General features: G+C 54.0%; 1 protein-coding gene across 6 annotated transcripts in view; it reads right to left on the reverse strand.

Annotated features, from left to right (window-relative positions):
* The window catches only part of CRTC1 (CREB regulated transcription coactivator 1), a 79,358-nt gene that overhangs the window by 32,889 nt on the left and 24,252 nt on the right, over positions 1 to 22,217 (reverse strand). For 5 of the 6 annotated variants that reach the window (XM_038566798.1, XM_038566796.1, XM_038566795.1 and 2 more), the window contains exons 2-4: positions 3,095 to 3,211; positions 1,829 to 1,876; positions 126 to 263 (exon numbers count right to left, since the gene is read on the reverse strand). In XM_038566798.1, the coding sequence (XP_038422726.1) occupies positions 126 to 263; positions 1,829 to 1,876; positions 3,095 to 3,211 (303 nt within the window). The remainder of the gene's footprint in view (positions 1 to 125; positions 264 to 1,828; positions 1,877 to 3,094; positions 3,212 to 22,217) is intronic. The other variant, XM_038566794.1, reaches the window with a different exon arrangement.

Here is a 22,217-nt window from a genome sequence, read left to right on the forward strand (position 1 = left end):
TGCCTGGGAATCCTGGGGGGCTGGAGCAGCCCTCATTCCAGCTCCAGGGCTGGAGGCTCAGTCAGTGAGACTCCAGGTCCTGCAGTCACCAACAGTCCCACCCCCGTCCTCTGGGTAAAAGATATCTGCCGTCCATGTTTGTCCACTGACAAGGGCCGGCGATGTGGGGAGCCAAGCCGGCCACGCTCTCGGTATACTCTGTCCACCAGCCCATGGTGCCGGGTGGTTCGGCTGGTGTCCAGGCCTGAGGACTGGAAGGGTGTCTGGGCGAGGAGGGGGAGGGGAGGAGACCAGAAAAGAGAGAGAAACCCAAACAGTTATCAGCTGTGATCTGAGATCCAACCCAGGTCTGCCCCCAGGATCTGACCTCAGGGCCCCCCACTCTTGAAACACCCTTTGTCACCACTCTGCAGCCTGGACAGGCTTCCTCCTGCAGCCAGGGCCCCCAGCCTTTGAGCACTGCCGGGGTAGGGGAGAGCTGGGAATCCTGGGTGCTGGGTGGCAGGCGTGCAGTGCAGCTGGCATGCACGGGCCAGGCAGAGCAGCACAAGCTCGGGGCCCGGTGCCGGCTGGGGTGCCAGGGGTGCAGACGGCCCAAGCGCCCCCCAGCCTTGCCAGGTGCAGACAGGCCTCCGCCTTCTCTCTCTGGGCCTGGCTGGCCTCCTCTTCCCACCTACGTCATCCCTGGAGGGGCCTGCCAAAAGACAGCCCCCAGGGCTTCCAGCCGAGGACGTCAAGGGGCCCACCTGGCCAAGTGCTGGATCCCCAGAGGCTCCTTATTGAGCCCTGGCTGGTCTTGATTTGAGATGAGCCCCCCACGCTCTCCCCCACCATCTCATCCCTTCACCACTGGAGCCAAGCATAAGCACTTTCCAGAGCCCTGGCCCACAGCTTGGCCGGAAGGGGCTTCCTTCCAGCACCTGGGGCTGGCACGAGGCCTCCGGCCAGCCCTTGCTCCCTCTGCTCCATGCCCCTGGGGCTCCTGGGAGCCTGCTCCCTGCCCATCCTGGTGCCATGGGGCCGCTTGCCATCTGACTAGGGCAAGACTGGCAACCTTAGCCAGCTCTGGAGGCAGCCGGTCCCCTCCAACCCCCACCATCTGGCCCTTGGGCCCTTCTGTCTTCTTTGGGCAGCCAGGCAAAAGCAATTTCCTTCCGGAAGACTGCCACTGGCTGGAATCACTGCTCTTCCCTACCCATCCAAACGCCTGGCCCAGTGTTCAGGGCTGACTGTTCTCCCTGGAGTCTGGGGCCCCCTGTCCCTCTCTGACACAGAAAGGGCCCTGCCGGCTTGGGTCTTTCTGCACTTTTGCCTTCAAAAAGGCCTTGGGCCTGGAGACTTCAGGGACTGAGGGAAGGTGGGAACCCTGCCATCCAGGCACAAACACCGGAGGCAGGGGCTGTCCATCTCCTCCCAGAGATGCCTAGAAGGCCGGAGGGGAAACTAAGGCAGCTGAAGCAGAGCCAGAGGCAGAGAGAAGCTCGGGCCCAGCCACAGCCCAGCTTACCAGGCTGCACCTAGGATCCACACACACACTTGTATGTGCATGTGTCACGAGAACGAACCATGCAGCATTGACGCCCATGCTCGGATCCCCTAGGCAGGGGTGGGGTGGGGGAGGTGGGGGAGCTCTCGGCGCAACCACACACATTCCCCCCCCCCCCCCCCCCCCCCCCCCCGTACAGGGCAGGGGGAGGTACGGAGCAGATCCACTTCCATTTGGCAGACAGGACACTTCCCGCCAGGCCACTGGGGCGACCACGCAAGGATACCCAGCACCCACGCACGTGCCAGGGACGCCGAGGCCTCAGCCCAGGGGCTCATTTACCAGAGAGACAGGAGCCGCTGCCAGGGCCTCCCCCAGATATCCGCTGGGCTGAAAATGCAAAGAACCGAGACTTTGAGACACTCCTGCCTCGTCCGGCCCCCCAGCAGGATGCCCAACAGGCCCCAGTATACCCTTGGCCCAAGGGGGCTTTACGCCAGCCCTAGCCAGGGCCATGCTGGGGGAGGGGTGCCCAGAGAGATGCCCTCCTTGATGGAGAAGGGGATGGGGGAAACAGGAAGGGGAGAGGCAGGAGAAGGGGAGAAAACTCAAACTAGGAAGGGCCTTGACAAAGAGGTCAGGCTCTTGGAGCATATTCAGAATCAGCACAACAGCCCCACACGTCTGCTCCGGCAAGGAGGCCATCTGGGAAGGGTTATGCTCTGAAAAGCCCAAGGGATGTGGACCTGAGCCAGTCTAGGGAACCCCAGGCCAGTGTCCTGCTGCACCCCAGCAATGGTATGGGAGGAGTAGGAGCTGGGGAGTGACTCGAGTGGGTGGGGGGACTGAGCTCCACGAGGGACAGGCCTCGCTCCACCTGGCCTGTCAACACATGGACAGACGTGGCTGTTTCTGAGGCCCTGTCCCAGCAAAGGGGTGGGTGTGTGGCCGTCTGGTGGACCTGTCCCTACAGAGCCCACATAAGCTGGGGGTGGCCCCGGATCTCAGCTCCACTTCCAGGCTCATCTCACCCCTGCTTCCACTTGCAGACCAGGGTCAGGGCACAGCCTGGGATAAGAGGCCAGCCCTGCACCCACGCGGTGGGCCTTATCTCTCATTATTTATGATAAGGACGTACACGGCGGCTGTGTGGCCTGCGGGAGCCGTGTTGTGTGCGTCTCTGCCAAGAAACGTTTGCAGACAAGTGGGGTCAGGCCACAGGGCCTCCTTCTGAGAATTGCTGGGCTTGCGGATTAGTGAGGCAGGATGGAGCCAAGCCCCAGAGGCCCCGAGCGGTTCCTGATGCCGCACAGCCGGCCAACAGGTGTAGCGGCTGCCGAAACGCTCTTGGCCAGACCATAGCCTCGCTGCGGGCTCTGCTGACAGGGGAAAGGCAGGGGGGATCCAGGCAAGGCCTGACCAAGCCATCCCAGGGACAGGAAAAGAGTAGGTGGGGGCAGGGCGAGACAGGCTGCGACAATTATTTGGTGACTCCAGCTATCCGCAGCAGCTGACACACACGCTTGCTCGCTCTGTGTCCAGAGTGGGGCCCGGATATGATGTACACCAGGTGGGAGGCTGTGCAGGAGAGGGGGGATGTGGGCTCACCTGGAAGGGCAGATCCACGGTGCCACTCCCAATCTGGTTCACGTTGGGCAGGGACCCGCCATAGTACTGGCCACGGCTTGGGCCCAGCTGCAGGTACTGAGACTTCTGGAGCTGGAGCTGAAAGAGAAGCCAGCAGCTACAATGTGGGCCTGAAGCCCTCCAGAGTACATCATGAAGAACGCCACCTCAGGGGGACCAGGAAGGAACCAAGTGATGGGGTCAATGGCACCAATCCAGAGGGTGTGGGACCCTGTGACTCAGATACTCAAAGGAGCCAGGTGTCTCTCCACCCAAAACAGCAGAATCAGAAGCCCAATAGCATGCCCTGTGGGGAGCTGCCCCCTTGAACTCGGTGGGGGGAGGGGGCGCTGCTGGTTTACTTGCACTGTTTGTGAATGAGCAAGAGAGTATGGGGCAGACCTGGAGCCCAGAGCCTGTGGGGGAGGCCCCTCACCCACCCTGGGGAACCATTTCTTATCAGCCAAAGACTGCGTTCCTGGGGCACGGGCCAGAGGCTGCAAACTGACGCCCGGACAGAGGAGAAATCGTCTTTCCAATGGCCTGAATCCGAAGGGCCGTTTCAGAAGCACAGTGCTGGTTTTCAAAGTGCAGGATGTGTGATCCCTCCGGCACCATACATGGGGCAAACGGACCTGCCAGACCCCGCCCGAGTTGTAAGGGGTCCTGCCCAAGCCCCCAGGCTCCTTCTGCCTGGCTTGCTGGCCCACTGGAGCTGGGCCCAGTGGAGAACCTTCATCTGGGATGGCCTCATGCCTGTGGAGGCCTCCACCCGTCACTCACATGGGGATCTGACCCATGGGGCCACACCTCTGAACCAGGAGCCCAGCTCCCTGACCAGCCACGGCTGCCTTGGGGTGAGGCTGGGACCTGGCCTCCTCCCCCTTGAATAGCTGATTCCACTTTCCTGGGAACAACAGCAGATGTCCCTGGCGTGGTCAGCGCCACTCGTGGCCCTCACAGCTGAAGGTCCACAACACCTGCCACACCCCCCCGGGGAGGCAGGCGTCATGTCTGGGGGGTGGTGGCTGGGCACTCGGGAGGGTGGGTGTCTGTTCTGGCTCTGGCTGGGGCGGTTGCTAGGGTCCACACTGTGTACACAACATGGCCGGCTCACGTTCCCTCACAAACAGCTCCTGGCAGCACTCTGTGAGCTGGCTGCCCGCACCGCCCCGCTCTCCCACGCCATCCCCTGCTTCCTCGGGGGCCTTGGATACTGGACAGGGAGGTGAGGCCCGGGAACTGGCCGCCCGCCCAGCAGAGCACCTCACCCAGGTACACAGCTGTTTCCTATAAGCTATAGTGGTGTCAGGAGGGAGACCGCCTTCCTTGTTTCATCCTTCACAAGTGGTTCCTGGGGTCTGCAGGGCCTGGCCCAAGGTCTGTCTCCGATGGCTGGAGATGCTCACTGTGAACATCCCACTGTGTTCCTTCCACCCCACAGTCATTCAAGATGGAATAGGCCAGCCCCTGGCCAGGGGAAGGGGGAGACCAAGCAGCTTGGGGCCCCCACCACTGCCTGAGCACAAGTCACCTTAGACCCAAGACATCCAAGTGCTTCCTTGTGTTTGAGCCTTGTGGCAGAAGCCAGCATTGCATCCAACTCTCAAGGACCACGTGGCCCCCTTTTTGGCCTCGGTTTCCCCCTCCTATTTGTCCAGGAGTGTATGGGAATGCCTGGCATGTGAAATAGGAAGTACTTACACCACATGCATTTTTGTCACAGGCTGAACTGCCAGCTCAGGGAGCCCCAGCATCCCATCCAAGCACCCCACAAAACCACCATGTTCCAGTACAGAAAGAGCCTGGTGTTGGGGACAATCTACAGGACTGGGAAGTGACAGGATGCTCATGCTCACATGCTATTGCGACACCAGTCCTCCCGGGCCCTGCCTCTGTGTGCACCCTTCTCTCTAGCAATGGCCTCCTACCCACCTCCACACTTTACCACGGGACTGTCAGGTTTGAGAGTACAGCTTCTGGTTTTGGAGTGGAAGGTGTGCGGGGCCCTGTACTACTTCTGGGGGACCCTGTGCCTGTCCCTGGTTACATATTAGCTGCACAGGAAAGTGTCCAACTGACCTAGAGAAGTCTGGCCTTTGTCCCCCAGCTCCTGAGGTGGAAGCCCTCTGAACATCCTGCCTAACAAGATGATCTTTGTTTGCCTGGGGCCTGGGGTGGTCTATGCCAACAGTGTGATTTAGGGCAGGAGACTTGGGTCATGTGGAATCAGCTCGCCCTCTACTGGGGCTAGAGACGGAGGTCACCCATGTGGTAATCAGCCAGCTCCATGTGGGTGAGCCCCAGTAAAAACTATGGACACCAAGGTTCAGGGAGCATCTCCATATGGTAGTACACCCTGCATATTGTCACACACTTGTCACATATTGGTGCTACAAGTGAAAGCTGTCCACACGACTCCACAGAGAGGGGACAACTGGAAGTTCCATGCCTGGAACTCTGCTGGGTGCCACCCCAGACACCTTTTCTCTTTGCTGATTATCATCTGTGTCCTTTTGCTTATAGTAAACAGTAACTGGAAGTGTAATGGCTTCCAGGGAGTCCTGTGTGCCTCAAGTGAACTGCTGATCTGAGCATGGTCTTGGGGTCCCCCTAACTTTGCAGGAGCTAACTGCTCCCAGGCCTGGCCAGGAACCCCCAGGGTACTGAAGTGAGAAGATACCAGCCTGGGGCCCCCTGCCCAAGGACCTGTCGCTTCAGAGGCCCCACGGGAAGGAAGGACAGCAGAGTGACACCACCAGGCAAGACCTGATAAGCTGCTGAATGTTGAAGTGTGAGCCTCTTCCTATTGCCAAGCCACAGCCCCACCTGCATCCTTCTACCCAGGAGTCCTCACTGTGCAGCCCCCCCCCCCCCAATGGCACCTGCCCTAATCTTGCCAAAGGGCTCTGTAAACCCAGCATCCAAGCCAGAGCCTATGGTTTAGCAGCACCTGCTCACAGAATACATGTCCGAACATGTGAGTGAGTGAGTGAGTGAGTGAGTGAGTAGTGAGTGAGTGAGTGAGTAGTGAGTGAGTGAATGCCACTGTTCCTGTTCTCAAGGGCTGACTTTCCCAAACCAGGTGACAGGCCCATTTAGAGGCCAACACAGCTCCCAACACTTACAGGCTCGAGGTCAAAGTAGGGTTTGGATGCCTCTGCCTCCCCCCACCCCATCCTCATGGCTGTTGGAAAGGGCAGTGAGACCCAGACAAGGCCATCATGTCCTGGAGGACATGTGCTAGAATAGGAGACCCACATCTCCCAGGGCTCCCCCTTGCTCCCCTTGGCCTGTGGTTAAATAGCCTGGGGTGAGTCCAGTCTCCCCAACTATGAGTGGACCCCACTCCAGATTCAGAGGGCCTGGACTGAGGGTGGGTGAGCACCCCCATTACCCATGCTTTTGCCATTACTTCCTTGCCTTCTGCTCTCCCCACTCCTTTGCCTCAAAGCACCCTGAGTCTGTGTGCCCTCAGGTCCTGGGCCTCTAACAGCCCCATGCCCATCCCACAGGCCTCCCTGACACTCTACCCAAGAAGCAGCACCTTCAAATCACTATCACATCAGTCTCTAGCTTGGTTTATGTTGCTTTAAATAAAATTTTCAATGCAGAAGCTGTAGATTTACAGAAAAACTGATGATACACTGTTCCCTTACAGCCCTTACCCAGCTTCCCCTAAAGCCACCCTCCTGCCTTCCAGGGGCAAAATTAGGAAAGTGGCAGTTGGTGCAGCACGCCTGGCTAACCCAGACCTACTTGTGTGAAGCCTTAAGTGTGTCCCATCAGGTTTGCTGTACTAGAAACACCTTTGTTCCATGACCCTGTCCACCATTCACATCCAGTCCCCACCAGATGGTGGGGACCCAAGACTCAAGGTCTGCTGGTCACACTGTGTCCACTGCCAGGACTATGTGCGGTCACGTTGGACCCCCAGTAAGTAGTATCACGTGTCTGCCTTACCTCCTACCAGCCGGCTGCGGCCTCAGATCTTTCCAGAACAATATTCCCTTCCATGCTTCTTTCTCTCAGGTTTAAACTGACTGAACAAGCAGCGGCAGGCCTGAGGGGTCAGAGATACCTCAAGGCGGAGGCCACCCAAGATAGACAGCCAAGAAGTGTAGCACAGACCCTGGCCACCCTGTGCTCAATGTCTCCCCACCCCAAGCATTACAGATGGCACCCCTGGTGTCCCTGAGCCCCCACTATGGGCACAGAGCCTTTCCCAGTACATTTAAGCTACCACAACAGTCCTACCTTCAGTGTCCCAAGGCTACCGTAACAAAAGACCACAAACAGGGTGGCTTAAAACAAGAATTTACTCTCATAGTTCAGGAAACAGAAGTTCAACATCAAGATGTGGGCAGGGTTGGTTCCTTCTTTTTTTTTTTTCTTTAAGATTTTATTTATTTATTCAGAGAGAGAGAGAGAGAGAGAGAGAGAGAGAGAGAGGCAGAGACACAGGCAGAGGGAGAAGCAGGCGCCATGCAGGGAGCCTGACGTGGGACTCGATCCAGGGCCTCCACGATCACGCCCTGGGCTGCAGGCGGCGCTAAACCGCTGCGCCACCGGGGCTGCTCTGGTTCCTTCTTGAGGCTCTAAGGCAGTCTGTCCCAGGCCTGTCCCAGCTTCTGGTAGCTCCAGTATTCCTGGGCTTGTGGCCACATCCCTTCAGTCTCCGCCTCCACCCACACATGGCCTTCCCCTATGCGTGTCTCACATGTCCCTCTCCTTTCTCTTATAATACCTGTCACTGGACTCAGTGCCCAGCCTAATCAAGAATGATCTCATCTTAAGCCCCCTTAATTATATCTGCAAAGACCCTTCTGTCAATAAGGTCACGATCTCAGGTTCTGGACTGTGCTTTTTTGGGGGATACAATTCAACCCAAGACAGGCATTTTGAGGGGAGCAGCAGCACATACCATTTTCCAGATGGGAAAGGCAAGACTTGCTAGGCAAAGGAACTGCCCAAGGTCACCCAGCTTGGAAATGGCTGAACAAGATATAGACTCTACTACTGGAACTTGATCCCTGTGTGGCCTGCAGACAGGTAGGCAGCTGGCGCCACATAGTGTCATAGGCCATGTGCATCATGGATAAGAGCACATTAGCTCCTCTGGGAGCTTCCAGTCAGAACGTCAATCCAATGACAAGTCTACCACCCTGACTCCATCAAGGTGAGACCCAACACATGTCTCTGTAAGAAGCCATTTCGGATCCTGTCTCAGCCCGAGGACCCTTGTTTCCAGGCAGGGTACTCCCACTTCCTGATACAACAGCCCATGCCTGGACCACCTCCCTCCACTAACCCACACAAAGCCCTCTTCCTTGTCCCAACCTGACCCCCACTCCCTTTGCAGAGCCCTATGTAAATGGTGGCTTCTCTAGCCTCTCCCAGCCAGCGCACTTTCCCATGTCAGCACAGTGCATATCCCCCACCTCCATCCATGCCCACAACCCCTGCTGGGCACATCCCCCAACCCCGTTGGTACCTAATAGCCTGGCAGAGGGGAAGCCACAAGATTGGGGAATGGGGGCCAGTGGCCCTGGGAAGGCATGGTATGATACATACATGCACACGTGCGCCCGCGCACACGCACACGCGCACACATGCTTCCCCAGCACAGCCCCCAGTTCTCCAGGACCCTGCACAGGATGCAATGAGATACACCTACCTGCCAGCCCCTCCCAAGTCCTCACTCTCTAGATGAAGCTGGCCTTGGCTTCCCCCCACCCCCAACCCCTACCAGCAATCACCATGGCAACTGGCCGGCCTTCTAATGAGATTAAGGGGAGCAGACCTGCTGAAGGCTGAGCTCTGTCCTCTGCAAAGCCAAGACAGGCATGGGGGCTATGCTGCAGAGGGCCAGGGAGGAGTTGTGTGCTCCAACCTGATGTTAGTTCCCCATCACCACCAAAAAGGGCCTGCATGGTCTGGCCCTCTGTTCTCCACCACCAGAGCTGGTTGCTGCCTCAGTGTTCACACTGGCACTCACTCCTCCACTGGGTCAGCCCAACACTGTGCATCTCTTTTCCAAAGGATCACTTTTTCCCACAGCTCACTGTCCAAACCCACCTGACTGAGGTCTATCTCCTCTTATCAGACAGTCAGCCCCACAAGGACCCTGGCACAATGGAGTAGCTTGGCATCCACGTGAAGAAACTTGTCTGGGATGAACACATGAGTGCAGAATGCACTCAAGGTCCCACACAGGGATGATTTTCCTCTTGCACCCACACAGGACTACTTGTCCCCCCAGGTAAATCGAGGCCCAAGGGAGACCAGCCAGCTGCCCAAGTGCAGAGGCAAAGAACCACTGTGAGAGGGAAGTAGAGAGTGAACACTCTCTGGAATGGATCAGAAGAAACCTAGGGCTCTGGGAGAGACAGCTGTGTACACATAAGTATCTGACCAAGAAGGTCCATGACTGCTTTTTCTTTCTAAACTTATTTATTGAAGTAAGATTCACAGGCATAAAATGAACCACTTTAACACGTAAAATTCAGTGGCATACAGTACATACGCAATGTTACATGCAACCATCACCCCCATCTAGGTTCAGAACATTTCTACCACCCCAAAAGGAGACCCCGTCCCCATCAGCCACTCTCCACCCCCCTTCCCCAGCCTCTGGCAACCACCAACCTGCCTTCTAAGTCTATGGATTTGCCTGTTCTAGACATTTCACATAAATGGAATCACATAACATGTGGCCTTTTATGATGGGCTTCTTTCACTCAGCACAATGACTTTTTGGTTTTTTTAAAGTAATCTCCATGCCCAATGTGGGGCTCAAACTCATGACCCCCAGATCAAGAGTCACACCCTCCACCAACTGAGCCAGCCAGGAGTCCCTCATTCAGCACAATGGTTTTAAGGTTTATCTGTGCGGTAGCATATGTCCAAGATTCTTTCCTTTCTGTGGCTGAGTAATATTTCCATTATAGGGATGGACCACATTTACCAATTCAGCTGCTCATGGACATTTGGGTTGTTTCTACCCTTTGGCAATTCTGATTAGTACTGCTGCAAATTGAACAGGTGAGTACCAGTACCTGTCTCAGTCCCTGTGTTCAAATCTCTAGGAATACAGCTAGGAGTAGAGCGGCTGGGTCACATGGTAATTCTGTATTTATCTTGTTCGGGAACTGATGGACTGCTGTCCACTGCACCATGTTACATTCCTGCCAGCAGCACCCGAAGAGTTGCAATTTCTCCACATCCTCACTAACACTTTCTAGTTTCTGCCACATGATGGGTGTGAGGTGGTCTCTAATTGTGGTTTTGATTTGCATTTCCCTGATGATTAATGATACGGTACAACTGCTCGTGTGCTTATTGGTCATTTGTATATCACCTTTGCAGAAATGTCTATTTGAGTCTTTTGCTCATTTTTAAACTGGGCTGTCTTTTCCTTGTTGCGTTCCAAGAGGTCTTTATATATTCTGGATAACTTTTATATATATATTTTGGGTATTAACCGCTTATCAGCTACATGGTTTGCAAAAACTTCATTGTAGGTATTTTTTAAAGATTTTATTTATTTATTCATGAGAGACACAGAAAGAGAGGCAGAGACATAGGCAGAGGGAGAAGCAGGCTCCTCCGCAAGGAGCCTGATGCAGAACTCGATCCCAGGACCCCCGGGATCATCACCTGAGCCAAAGGCAGATGCTCAACTACTGAGCCACCCAGGTGCCCCAGAGGTTGTCTTTTCACTTTCTTCCTGGCCATCAGATGCATGAACATTTTTAATGTTGATAAAATCCAAATGATCTATTTTTTTGTTGTTGCCTGTTTGTTTGTTTGTTTATTTAAGTAGGTTCCATGCCCAGTGTGGAGCCCAATGCAGGGCTCAAACTCACAACCCTGAGACCAATACTGGAGCTGAGATTGAGTCTGATGCTTAGCCAACTGAGTCACCCAGGTGTCCCTGCTGCTTACTGTTTTACTGTCATATCTAAAAATCCATCACCTCAGGATGATTCACACCTGTGCTTCCTTCCAGGTTTTCTAGATTTAGATCTTAGTTAGTCTCTGGTACACTGTGAGTTAATTCTTAAGTTTGTTGCAGCCCGGGTCCCACCTCACTGGTACCTCCCCCGCAGGAGGGCTCTGCACAGGAGGAACACCCAGCTGACCCTGAGGAAGTGTGCTGGTACGCTGGAGTGGCTCATCTAACGTCTGCTGAGCGCGGGAGGGAATACTGAATGAAGGAGGGAATGAATGAAAGCGTCACAGGCGTGTGGCCTAGCGTGGATTCCAGGCTGAGTCACCCCTGCCCCCGGCCCCCTGGCCGACTGAGACACTCCCCAGCTGCCTCCTCACTCGTTCCCAAAGTGTAAATACAGAACCTAGATACACAAACACCGAGTGCGCCTCGGAATGCCTTTAATCAGGCTCTGCTGCCGCTGCCAAATTCCCAACCCTGGCTGAATCACAGGGTCCTCTGTGAGCACGTTTTGTTTCCCTTGTTGGTGGCGGCTGGTGAGTACAGACATTCCGGCTGGGATGTGTGAAGGGTCCCTCGGGGTCTGAGTGCAGCACAGCTGGCTCACAGGGGCCTCTTTCTCTGTGAACAAGACCCCGGCCCTGCCAGCCGGCTGGGAGCCAAACCTGGGTGGGGACTTGCAGCAGCTCTGAGACAGGGGACATGGCTTCACCTCCATTTTATAAGGGGGGGAAACTGAAACACTAAGCGACAACAGGCTTGTCCCCAGGTCACTAGGTGACAGGAGGGGGTTACAACCCAGGGTCTTTCTTTAGCAAGGTCCACAAGGCCCTCCCACTTTCTGCCTCTGGGCCTTTGCACCCAATTCATTCTTTTCTGGAACCTTCCATGGAGCTCCTTCTCATCATTTAGGTTTTAGCTCAAATATCACCTCCTCAAGAAGCTCCTCTTGACCCCCTACTTCTAAAATAACCCTCTGTATTAACTCTGGCTGCCATAATAAAATACCACAGACTGGGCAGCTTGAACAACAGACACTTATTTCTTCCAGTTCTGGAAGCTGGAAGTCTGAGATCAGGGTGCTGTGCCTGTAAGAGCCCTCCTGCTGGCTTGGAGAAGGCCACCTTCTCCCTGTGTCCTCATACGGCCTTTCTGGGTGGTGCGTGTGGGTGGAGAGAACTGTCCTCGTTCTTCTCCTCGTTCTTCTTCTCCTCGTAAGGATGCCTGTCCTATCAGATCAGGACCCCACCCTTATGACCCCAATTCAACTTTGTCACTTTCTCCTCACAGACCCCATCTCCACATACAGTCATATTGGTGATTAGGAATTCCACATATGAACTTGGGGGATACAATTCATGCCACAGCACCCCCTCATGGATATGTTGCCTGCCTGTGTCTGTCTGGCAGGCTGGTCTGCCCTAACAGCTGGAGCCCTGCTTGCCAAGCCTCCACAGACACCTCAGGGACCAGCGCCTAGCTTCAGGAAGTGACCACTGAGAGCTGTATTTGGAATTGGAAACTTCAGCCTGAGTCCTCTGGGAACACCCACAGCTAACCAGTCCCAGACAAAACCCAGGGACCCCAGGAATGTCCCAGCAGGAGCCCCCAGGGTGCAGGGTGCAGTGGCCTTCAAGGAGAGACCTTGGGGCCTGGCCCTGGAGAGCCCAAGAGTCAGTGAGGTGAGAGTGACAAAGAGTGCATGCTCCCCCAGGGCTGCTGAGCTGCCGAGACATAATGGGTGGAAAATCAGGGGCACCACAAATTGTCCAAGTATAAAATTATGTGCCTATTCACTGGGGTCATGGGCTGGAGGATGGATGAGAATACCTGGAAAGCAGCTCAGGCAAGGGAGTGTGACAAAGCAGGAACAGCCTAAGGTGGATCAGCTCAGCCCCTGCACTGGGCTAACCCCTGGCCCCCAAATTTACACCCATCTGGAACCTCAGAATGTGACCTTGTTTGGAAATAGACACCTGGGTAGCTCAGCGATTGAGCATCTGCCTTTGGCTCAGGGCGTGATCCTGGGATCTAGGACTGGGTCCCGCATCTGGCTCCCTGCGAGGAGCCTGCTTCTCCCTCTCCCTGCGTCTCTGCCTCTCTCTCTGCCTGTGTCTCTCATGAGTAAATAAATAAATCTTTAAAAAAAAAAAGAAGACTCTTGATATGAAGTCACCCTGGTTTAAGGAGATGTCTGAATCCTATTACTGGTATCCTTATAAGATGACACAGAGGGCAGCCTGGGTGGCTTAGCAGTTTAGTGCCGCCTTCGGCCTAGGGCATGATCCTGGAGTCCCTGGATTGAGTCCCACATCGGGCTCCCTGCATGGAGCCTGCTTCTCCCTCTGCCTGTGTCTTTACCTCTCTCTCTGTTTCTCATGAATAAATAAATAAAATCTTAAAAAAAAAAAAAAAAAAAAGACACAGAGGGGGTGCCTGGCTGGCTCAGTCAGCAGGGTCTGAGACTCTTGATCTTAGGGTGGTGAGTTCAAGCCCCACACTGGGTGTGGAGATTACTTAAAAAAGAATATATATATATATATATATATATATATATATATTCTTTTGTATTCTTTATATATATATATATATATATATATATACACACACACACACACACATGCACACACATATATACATACATGTATTTTAAAAAGAAGAGAACACAGATACAGGAAAAAGGCCACGTGAAGGTAGAGGCAAAGATCAGTGATGCAGCCATAAGCCAAAAAACCCCAAGGGCTGCTAGCAGCCATCAGAAACTGGGAGAGAGGGCCTAGGACAGGTTCCCCTTCAGGATCCCCAGGAGGAGCCAACCCTGCCCACACTGTGATCTCTGACTTCCAGCCTCCGGAACTGTGAGAGAGTTCCTGTCATTTTAAGCCTCCTTGTTTATGGTTCTCTGCTATGGCAGCCCCACGAAATGAACTACTGCAGAGTAGAGTCCACAGGGGACCCAGGGGAAAGCAGGGCCACTCAGCCAAGCTTGGGGTAGGAGGAGATCTGAAAATTAAACAATCAGGGAGGGCCAACCACAGGGCCCCTCAAAGAATAAGCCGAAAGGGTCCAGGCAGAGGGAACGAACAGGAGGGGTAGAGGTGAAGGCCCAGGGAGAGAGGGAGGAAGGACAAGGCCAGGCCAGCTCTGTAGAGAGGTAGGGAGAGTGACACTGGAGCCCAGAGCAGGGCGGCACAAGGGGTGGTGAACTCCTGGCTGGGGACTCAGCGATTGCTAATACCACAGCGGGCTCACCAAGCAGGAGTGTCCCTGCACACTAACAACTGTGGAGGGGCCTAGGCCAAGACACACCCTCCGTTAGGTCATGGGGGCTCCCACCCATAACCTCATGCCAACCCCATGCCAAGGTCCTGGGGGCTGTACTAAGTGGGGTAACATGGAGGTGGGGTCTCACCAAACACAGTGCTCAGCCCTGACTACACATGCCTCCAGCCTATGTCTGGGTACCACGTCCTGCAGGGCTGGGGTGGGATCCAGTGAGCAGGGACCTGGGTAGCATGACTCCGCCAACCATTCCCACACCCACATACTGACTGAAGGGCTGCAGCATGTCACTGTCGGACCCACAGGAGGCTACACACAGCAGGCCATGAAAGTGGAATGTTCACTCACCCACCTCTGCCTTATACAAGCCCAGGTAGGTCTGGGAAGTGTTGGTGGTCAGGGGGAGACATGAGGGCCCCGAGCAGGAGACAGGGCAGTACTCTGTGGGGTCCATACACAGCCCAAAAGTGCCACCAGCACAGCCACCTACAGACACAGGCCGCCTCCTGCTGTCATCTGTGGAGGCCACGGATGACCCTGGACTGCTGAGGCGGCTTTTTACATTCCAGGATGTCTGCTCGCCCTGGTTCCACGTCACAGTGGCCACAGGAGAAGAAGCCGACTGGCCCCCAAGGGGAGAGGATGACCAGAACACGAGAGCCACCCCACACCCCACCTGTCTGAGTGCCAGGTTCCCACAGCACAGCTGAGCATGTTCACTGCTGGCCAGCATCCTCTGGGACAAGCGGCTGACCCCAGTACACATCAAGGCTCTGTCGCTCTGTCCAAAAGGCCAGCGGCAGCTGGCCTCACCTGTGACTTCTGGAATCTCTCCCAGCCTCCACGGGCTGCCCGGCCCTGGCCCGCCAAGAGGCTCTGGGGAGGCCACAGGGTTGGTCTGAGGCAAACAGAATCAAGTCAACTTCTAAAGAAGATCAGGCTTAAACAAGTCACTTGGATCTGTTGGTTATGACCTCGTTCTTATGTGACTTGCTTTCAGGAGTTGATAAGATCTAGATCTCTGACATTTTTAAGTCCAAACCACTTGGACACTGCAGCTCTTTCCGGGTTTTGCTAGGCCACTATTCATTCTGTGCAGCTAATTAAGCTGAAGAAGCCTGGGAATAAAGTTTAGAACAAGGTTAAGAAAGTTAAGAGAGCCAGAAAGAGGGAGGGAGTCAGGATGGTGCAGGTAGCAGGGCACCAAGAAAGGGAGTGCTTCTCCAAGAGCAGGGACCCTGAGTCCAGAGGCTCTCTCTCTGTCCACTCCGACTCTCGGGCACTGTACAAGTTTCCTAGGGCTGCCGTAACAAACAACCACAAACCAGCGGGCTTGAAACAACAGGAATATATTCCCTCAGCACTCCAGGGGCTGGACAACTGAAATCAGGGTGTGGGAAGGGTTGGATCCTCCTGGAGCCTCTGACAGAGAATCTGTCCCAGGCCTCTAATCTGGCTTCTGGTAGCTGTTGGTGGTCCACAATGTTCCTGGACTCGTAGATACCTCCTTCCAACCCTTACCTCTACCTTCACACAGCCTCCTGCTTGTGTGTCTCTGTGCTGTCTTCTTATAAGAACACCAGTCGCTTTTAGGGACCGCTCTTCTCCGGGACACCCTTCTCATGCTGACTTGATGACATCTGAAAGTCCTTATTTCCAAAAAGGTCTCTTTCACAGATTCTGACTGGACACAAATTTGAGGGTGGGGGACATTTTTCAAACCATCACAGTCACCCCATCCTGTGTCACCGCAGGCCCCGTGCTAAGAACCTCTCATGATGGCAACACCCTCAAGCTCAAGCCCTGGTCCTTCCCCTGTAGCCAGCCCTTGGGCCTCCCCTCCCCTCCCCTCCTGAGCCTCCATGTCTTCTGCTGATCACCTGAGAGCTAAGGGGTAAAGCCGGGTAGCACACGGACCCACCCAGCACACATCAGCCACAGCGGAAACAACTGGGACCCTGCCAGGCAGGTGGCCGGCAGCGTCTGGAGAGTCATTTGGCAGTCTGTAAGGAGCCTGAACAACGCTCCTGCCCTCTGACCCACTAATCCCACTTCTGGGAAGCTCTCCTGAGGGAGATCGTCCAAAATTCAGATTTATGCACAAAAATGTTCCTGCATCATTGTTGTCAGAGCAAGAAGCTAAACTGTGCTGCAAGATTAGGCCAGGCCAGGGCGGAGCCTTCAATTCTGGAGAGGAGCAGGGGACACGTGCCCCTAGGCCGGAGGTGGAGAGGAGGGACGGCGCTCTCTGCAGAGGTCCGTTCATGCAGGCACAGGCAGACCTGGAATAAAGCCAGGCCATTCCCTTTCCAGGGACATCCCCAAGTGGGGCTAGACACTGGAGTGCACAGGGAGATAGGGCAGAGGAGCAGTGTGGCCAGCAGTCCCACAAATGCCCCTTGGGACAGGAAAGGAATTCTCCAGAACAAAGGAAGGGCTGTGGAGAAACATATAACTGGGGTGACCAAGGCTACCTGAGCTCAAAGCGGGGCTAACACTCCACGATATCCCTTCCAGGTCAGAGGCTGAAACAAATCCATAAACAGGCCAATGCAATGATCTGGACAGTAAGGGGTGCTGGAGAATGGGAAAGGCTCTCTGAAGATCATGGAGAGGGATCCTTCAACCTCAGTTGAATGGAGCCGGGGAAGGGGGATGCTCCAGGTGCAGTGGCCCCACAAAGTTTAGAGAGGAGGTTCCCCTACTCAGGCTGAGGGGCCTGGGGAGTGGCAGAAGTGTGATCCTACATATGGACAGTGAGTCACAGACATCAGCCTGGTATACTCAGGACAGAGGGGCCCCCCAGCACCAGGCAGGCCCCCTCAAAAAGGGCACAAAGATGGGAGTGGCAGGTAACCATGGGGAGGGAAATGCACCCATGGGGATGGGCAGGCAACAGGGTTGGAAGCTCCTAACTGACAAAGTCAAGAACACAGTAACAGCAAAATCCAGCCAGAGCTTCCCCCTGCCTCATGTGGGTGTCATTTGAGCACTCAATGTGGGTGAACTCAAGTACATGCAGTGGGTTCTTCCTTTGTGTCCTTGAAAACTTACCTCCCTGTCCTCACTTCTGGAATCTGTGACTGACCTTATTTAGAAAAAAGGTCTTTGCAGATGTATAATTAAGGTAAGTATTTTGAGATGAAGCAATCTTCCTGTTTTATAGGGGTGGGTCCTCAATCTGATGACAAGTGTCCTTATAAGAGACACACAGGGACAAGGCCATGTGGAGACAGAGGCAGAGACTGGCATCACACAGTTCAAACCAGCAAATGCCAGAGCCCCCAGAAGCAGTGAGCAGCCAGGAAGCATCCTCTTCCAGTGGCCCTGCTGACCCCTTCCTTTCAGATTTCTGGCCTCCAGACTGTAGAATTCTAAACTCCTGCTGCTATAAGGCCCCCAGTGTGTGGTCCCTGTTACAGCAGCCCCAGGACACACAAACTCATGGCGCCCCTGAGCCAGGGCCCTGTTCCCTTTCTTTTCTTTTTTTTTTTTAAAGATTTATCTATTTATTTTGAGAGACACAGAGAGGCAGAGACACAAGTAAGGGGAAAAGCAGGCTCCCCGCAAGGAGTCCGATGCAGGACTGGATTCCAATCCCAGAACTCGGAACTCTGATGCCAAAGGCAGCCGCCCTCCATCGCTGAGCCACTCAAGAGTCCCTACCTCTTCCTTTCAACATGAAAATGAAACTTAATTCCAGCCAAGCACAAAAAACAACATCTCTGCCCCAGCCCAACATCTAACAGTCTCAACTTCCACAAAGTGGACAGGGGACCTGAGGCCCTGAGGATGCCGCCAAGGACCTGTGTTTGTGCCATGCTTCCCTCGAGGGATATCATTACTGTTGATACACACCCTGCCCTCCACGGGCTCTGAGGGGATGGTGGCCAGGTGGTGACCCTCTCATCTGGGCCCCACATCCCTCCTGCTCAGAAGCCCTTCTGACCATCCAAAGCTAATGGCTCTTTTACGCATCCCCACCCCAAAGAGCCCCACGGCAGGAAACATCAAATAGATAAGCACATGCCCCAGAGTTCCCCACAAGGTCCTCCATCCAGCAGGCACCAAGCCCACTGCTGGGAATGCTGCCCTGAACCTGTCACAGCCACAAACATCTGACACTTTAAACTGTAGTGTGGTGGCACTCCACATCCCCAGAGGCTGGACAGCCCCACAGCGGGATAGAGCTCTATGCTTGTTGGCCTTAGTAGGGTGGATGCCCGCCCTTCCCAGGGCCTTCGCATCCATACCTGGCTCACAGGTACTTCCTGAGCACCAGTATCAGGGGCAGAACACTGGGGCAGACAGGAACAGACGTGAGGAGACTGAAGGTCAGGGGCAAACAAATTTATAAACTGTGGATGAACCATTCATAACTGCTGAAGGGTAGAAACAACCCAACAACAAAGAGGTAAATAAGACATGGTCCATCCACGCAGTGGAATATCATTCAGCCATAAAAAAGAATAAACCCTCAGGTGGTTGAGTGTCTGACTCTTGGTTTTTGCTCAGGTCATGATCTCATCAGGGTCATGGATGGAACCCTGAATTGGACTCCACGCTCAGCAGGGAAGTCTGCTTGAGATTCTCTTTCTCTCTCTCTCTCCCCCCCCTGCCTCCCCCCGCCATGTCTGCATTCTATAAAATAAAATAAATAAATCTCAAAAAACATTTATTTTATCTGTTTAAAAATTGGGAGCTCTTGGTAATCCTTGGTGTTTCTTGGTTTGTGGCCACATCACAGCAATCTCTACCTCTATCCTCCCATGGCCTTCTTAGAAGGACACAAGTCATTGGATTCAGGGCCCACCCTACTCCAGATGATCTAATCTCAAAGTATTTAACTTAGTCACACCTCCAAAGACCATTTTTCCAAATTAGGTCTCAGTCACATGTTCCAAGGGTTAGGACCTGCACATATATATTTGGGGGATACCATGCAACCCATTCCACCAGGGCTGCTGTAAGGCTTATGGGGAGTAGGGTGTTGTCCAGTGTGCACATGGCCTGTGTCTGTGCCCAGCCATGCCCCTGATCTGCCACTCCCTGGCCAGAGACCACAGCCCAGTTTGCAATCACTTGGCCTCAGTTTCCCCATCTGCAACATGGGGCTAGGAGTGCCTCCTTGGCAAGATGGTGGAGTGGTCAAATGATTCCCACACAGAAGTGTCACATGGTGACTGGGACGCAGTGAGCTTATGTACAGACACCAGGGGCCCATAGTGCATGTCCACAAAACCCACGGCTCTGTGCCCAAACAGCAGAGACTGCATCCACATTCAGCTGAGACTCTGGCCTCACTGGGACCCAGGTACCCATGTGCTTGAATGTAAGGCAGGTATGTCACTGAAACTTTCAGGGGGCCTTACTGGGGGCCAGGGGACCTGCCTGATGGAGGATCTGTTGTGGGTTGAATTGTGTCTCCCCAAAATATACATCCATGTCCTAACCACCCTGTACCTGGGCATGTGGCCTTACTTAAAGACATCTTTGAAGATGACATTAGTTAAGATGAGATTATACTGGAGTAGGGTGAGTCCTAATCCAATGACTGGTGTCTTTATAAGATGACAAGAAGCTGGGACGCCTGGGTGGCTCAGCGGTTGAGCGTCTGCCTTTGGCTCAGGGCACGATCCTAGAGTCCCAGGATTGGGTCCCACGTGGGGCTCCTTGCATGGAGCCTGCTTCTCCTGCCTCTGCCTGTGTCTCTACCTCTCTTTCTGTAACTCTCATGAATAAATAAATAAATAAATAATCTTAAAAAAAAAAAAAAAAGATGAGGAGAAGCAGACACAGACACACAAGGAGACCATGTGGAGACAGAGGCAGAAACTGTGGTGATGCAGCCACAAGCCCAGGAATGCCAGAGCTTCCAGATGCTGCAAGAAACAAGGAAGGATCCTCTCCTAGGGAGCCTCTGGAGGGAGCACAGCCCTGCCAATTCCTTGATTTTTCAACCTCTGGCCTCCAGAAATATAAGAGAATAAATTTCTGTTGTTGAAGCCACCCACTTTGTGGTTATCTATTACAGCAGCCCCAGGACACTGAGATGGACATGAGACCCCACACATAGGTGTGTGTTGTATGTGGGAAAAAAGAGAAAACTTAAAACTTGTCATTTCTCTGCCTTAACTCTGAACACACTCTTAGGTGCACACAGCTTCTGAAACGCGCGAGTACACTTCTCTATTTGTAGCTGAGGGAACAGATCCTTCGCAGTTTAATTTTAAATCTCGTTACCAATTGGATAACACAAATCACCAGCCGGAAGGCCGGCCACTAGAAATAGGGGCTGCCTCTCACCAAGGGGCCCCTCGGCCTAGGCTGGGAGCCAGACAAGGATGCTGCCACTGAGACAGGTCCTGTGCCTCCCCTGGCCCATCCCATCTTGAAAACATCAGGCTGAGTTTCTGACAGGTGCCAGACCTGCTCCGGGGTGTGGGGTCCCAGAAAGGACAAGGAAGTCAGCCTTTGTTGTGCTAGGGAGTCAGCACCTACTGGCTTCCCCTGACCCAGGTGTCACAGGGCAATCGGCCAGCAGCTGCCTTGGGCTGATGCCAAGCAGATGACTTTTGAAAACGGTATCGACATGCTGACACACAGCCTTGCTCAGGTTCTGGGATGAAGCCACCTCTTGCGAGCCCCGCTCCTTCACAGTGCTGCCTCCCTCCAGGATGGCTGGCAGGGGCCATGGGAAGATAAGACAAAAGCTAGATGCCCTCATTACCATGGGCCCAAAATAGCTTTATGTTCCATTTTTTAGACACAGCACAACTACAGAGTTACATAATGACAATGAAAGCCATTTTGTGGTCTGGAAGGCAGGATCCCGGAGGCTGCCCAGATCCCCCCTCAAACCCCTATCCTGGGCAGCACCTGCCCTAAGCATGGGGACAAGGCAGGGTCAGCCCTATGGCTGTTTCAACATCCTCAGACCACATGCTTGGACTGGTGAGATGGGCCCGGCACAGAACTGCGTGTGGCTCCAGTAGCTGGACAGGCAACACAGCAGAGTGACCATGAAGAGATAAGGCCAGAGGGCTGGCCAGGATGGGCTGGAACAGGTCCTAAGTGCTGTACCGAGGTGGCAGGCGAACACTGTGGAGTCGCCCTGGGGCCCCCCTTTCCTCTCCCCCTTGTCTCTTCCATGAGAAAGTCCTGGCAGCTCAACCTCCAGAGTTATGTGCGACTCTCACCCTGATCCCAGCCCATGTCATCTTGCACCAGGACACCCACCAGGACCTCCTCCCTAGTTCTGCCTGAAGCCTTCTCTTTCTCTGCACACCGCTGCCAGGAACCCTCCTTTTCCTTTTCTTGATTAATGAAGTTCAAATCATTTCCCACTCCTGTTCTAAACGCACCAGTAGGTTGCCATCGTATTTAAAATAAAACCCAGCCCACTTTAAGGGCTTCTAAATAAGTTAAACTGAGTCATGACAGGGCACAGCAATTCTACTCCTCAGCATATACCACAACAAAACCAAGATGAATGTCTATGTCCACACTTGCACCTGTGTTCCCAGCAGTCAAAAAGATGGGAGCAGGGATCCCTGGGTGGCATAGAGGTTTAGCGCCTACCTTTGGCCCAGGGCGCGATCCTGGAGACCCGGGATCGAATTCCACGTCGGGCTCCCGGTGCATGGAGCCTGCTTCTCCCTCTGCCTATGTCTCTGCCTCTCTCTCTCTCTCTCTCTCTGTGTGACTATCATAAATAAATAAAAAATTTAAAAAATTATAAAAAAAAAAAAGATGGGAGCAACCCAAGGATCCATCAATAGATGAACGGATAAACAGAACACAGCCCATCCACACAGTGGAATCACTCAGCCGTAACAAGGCACAAAGCCCTGACAAACGCGACAACTT

The sequence above is a fragment of the Canis lupus genome, chromosome 20 (assembly GCF_011100685.1).
Source record: "Canis lupus familiaris isolate Mischka breed German Shepherd chromosome 20, alternate assembly UU_Cfam_GSD_1.0, whole genome shotgun sequence".
Taxonomy (NCBI): Eukaryota; Metazoa; Chordata; class Mammalia; order Carnivora; family Canidae; genus Canis; species Canis lupus.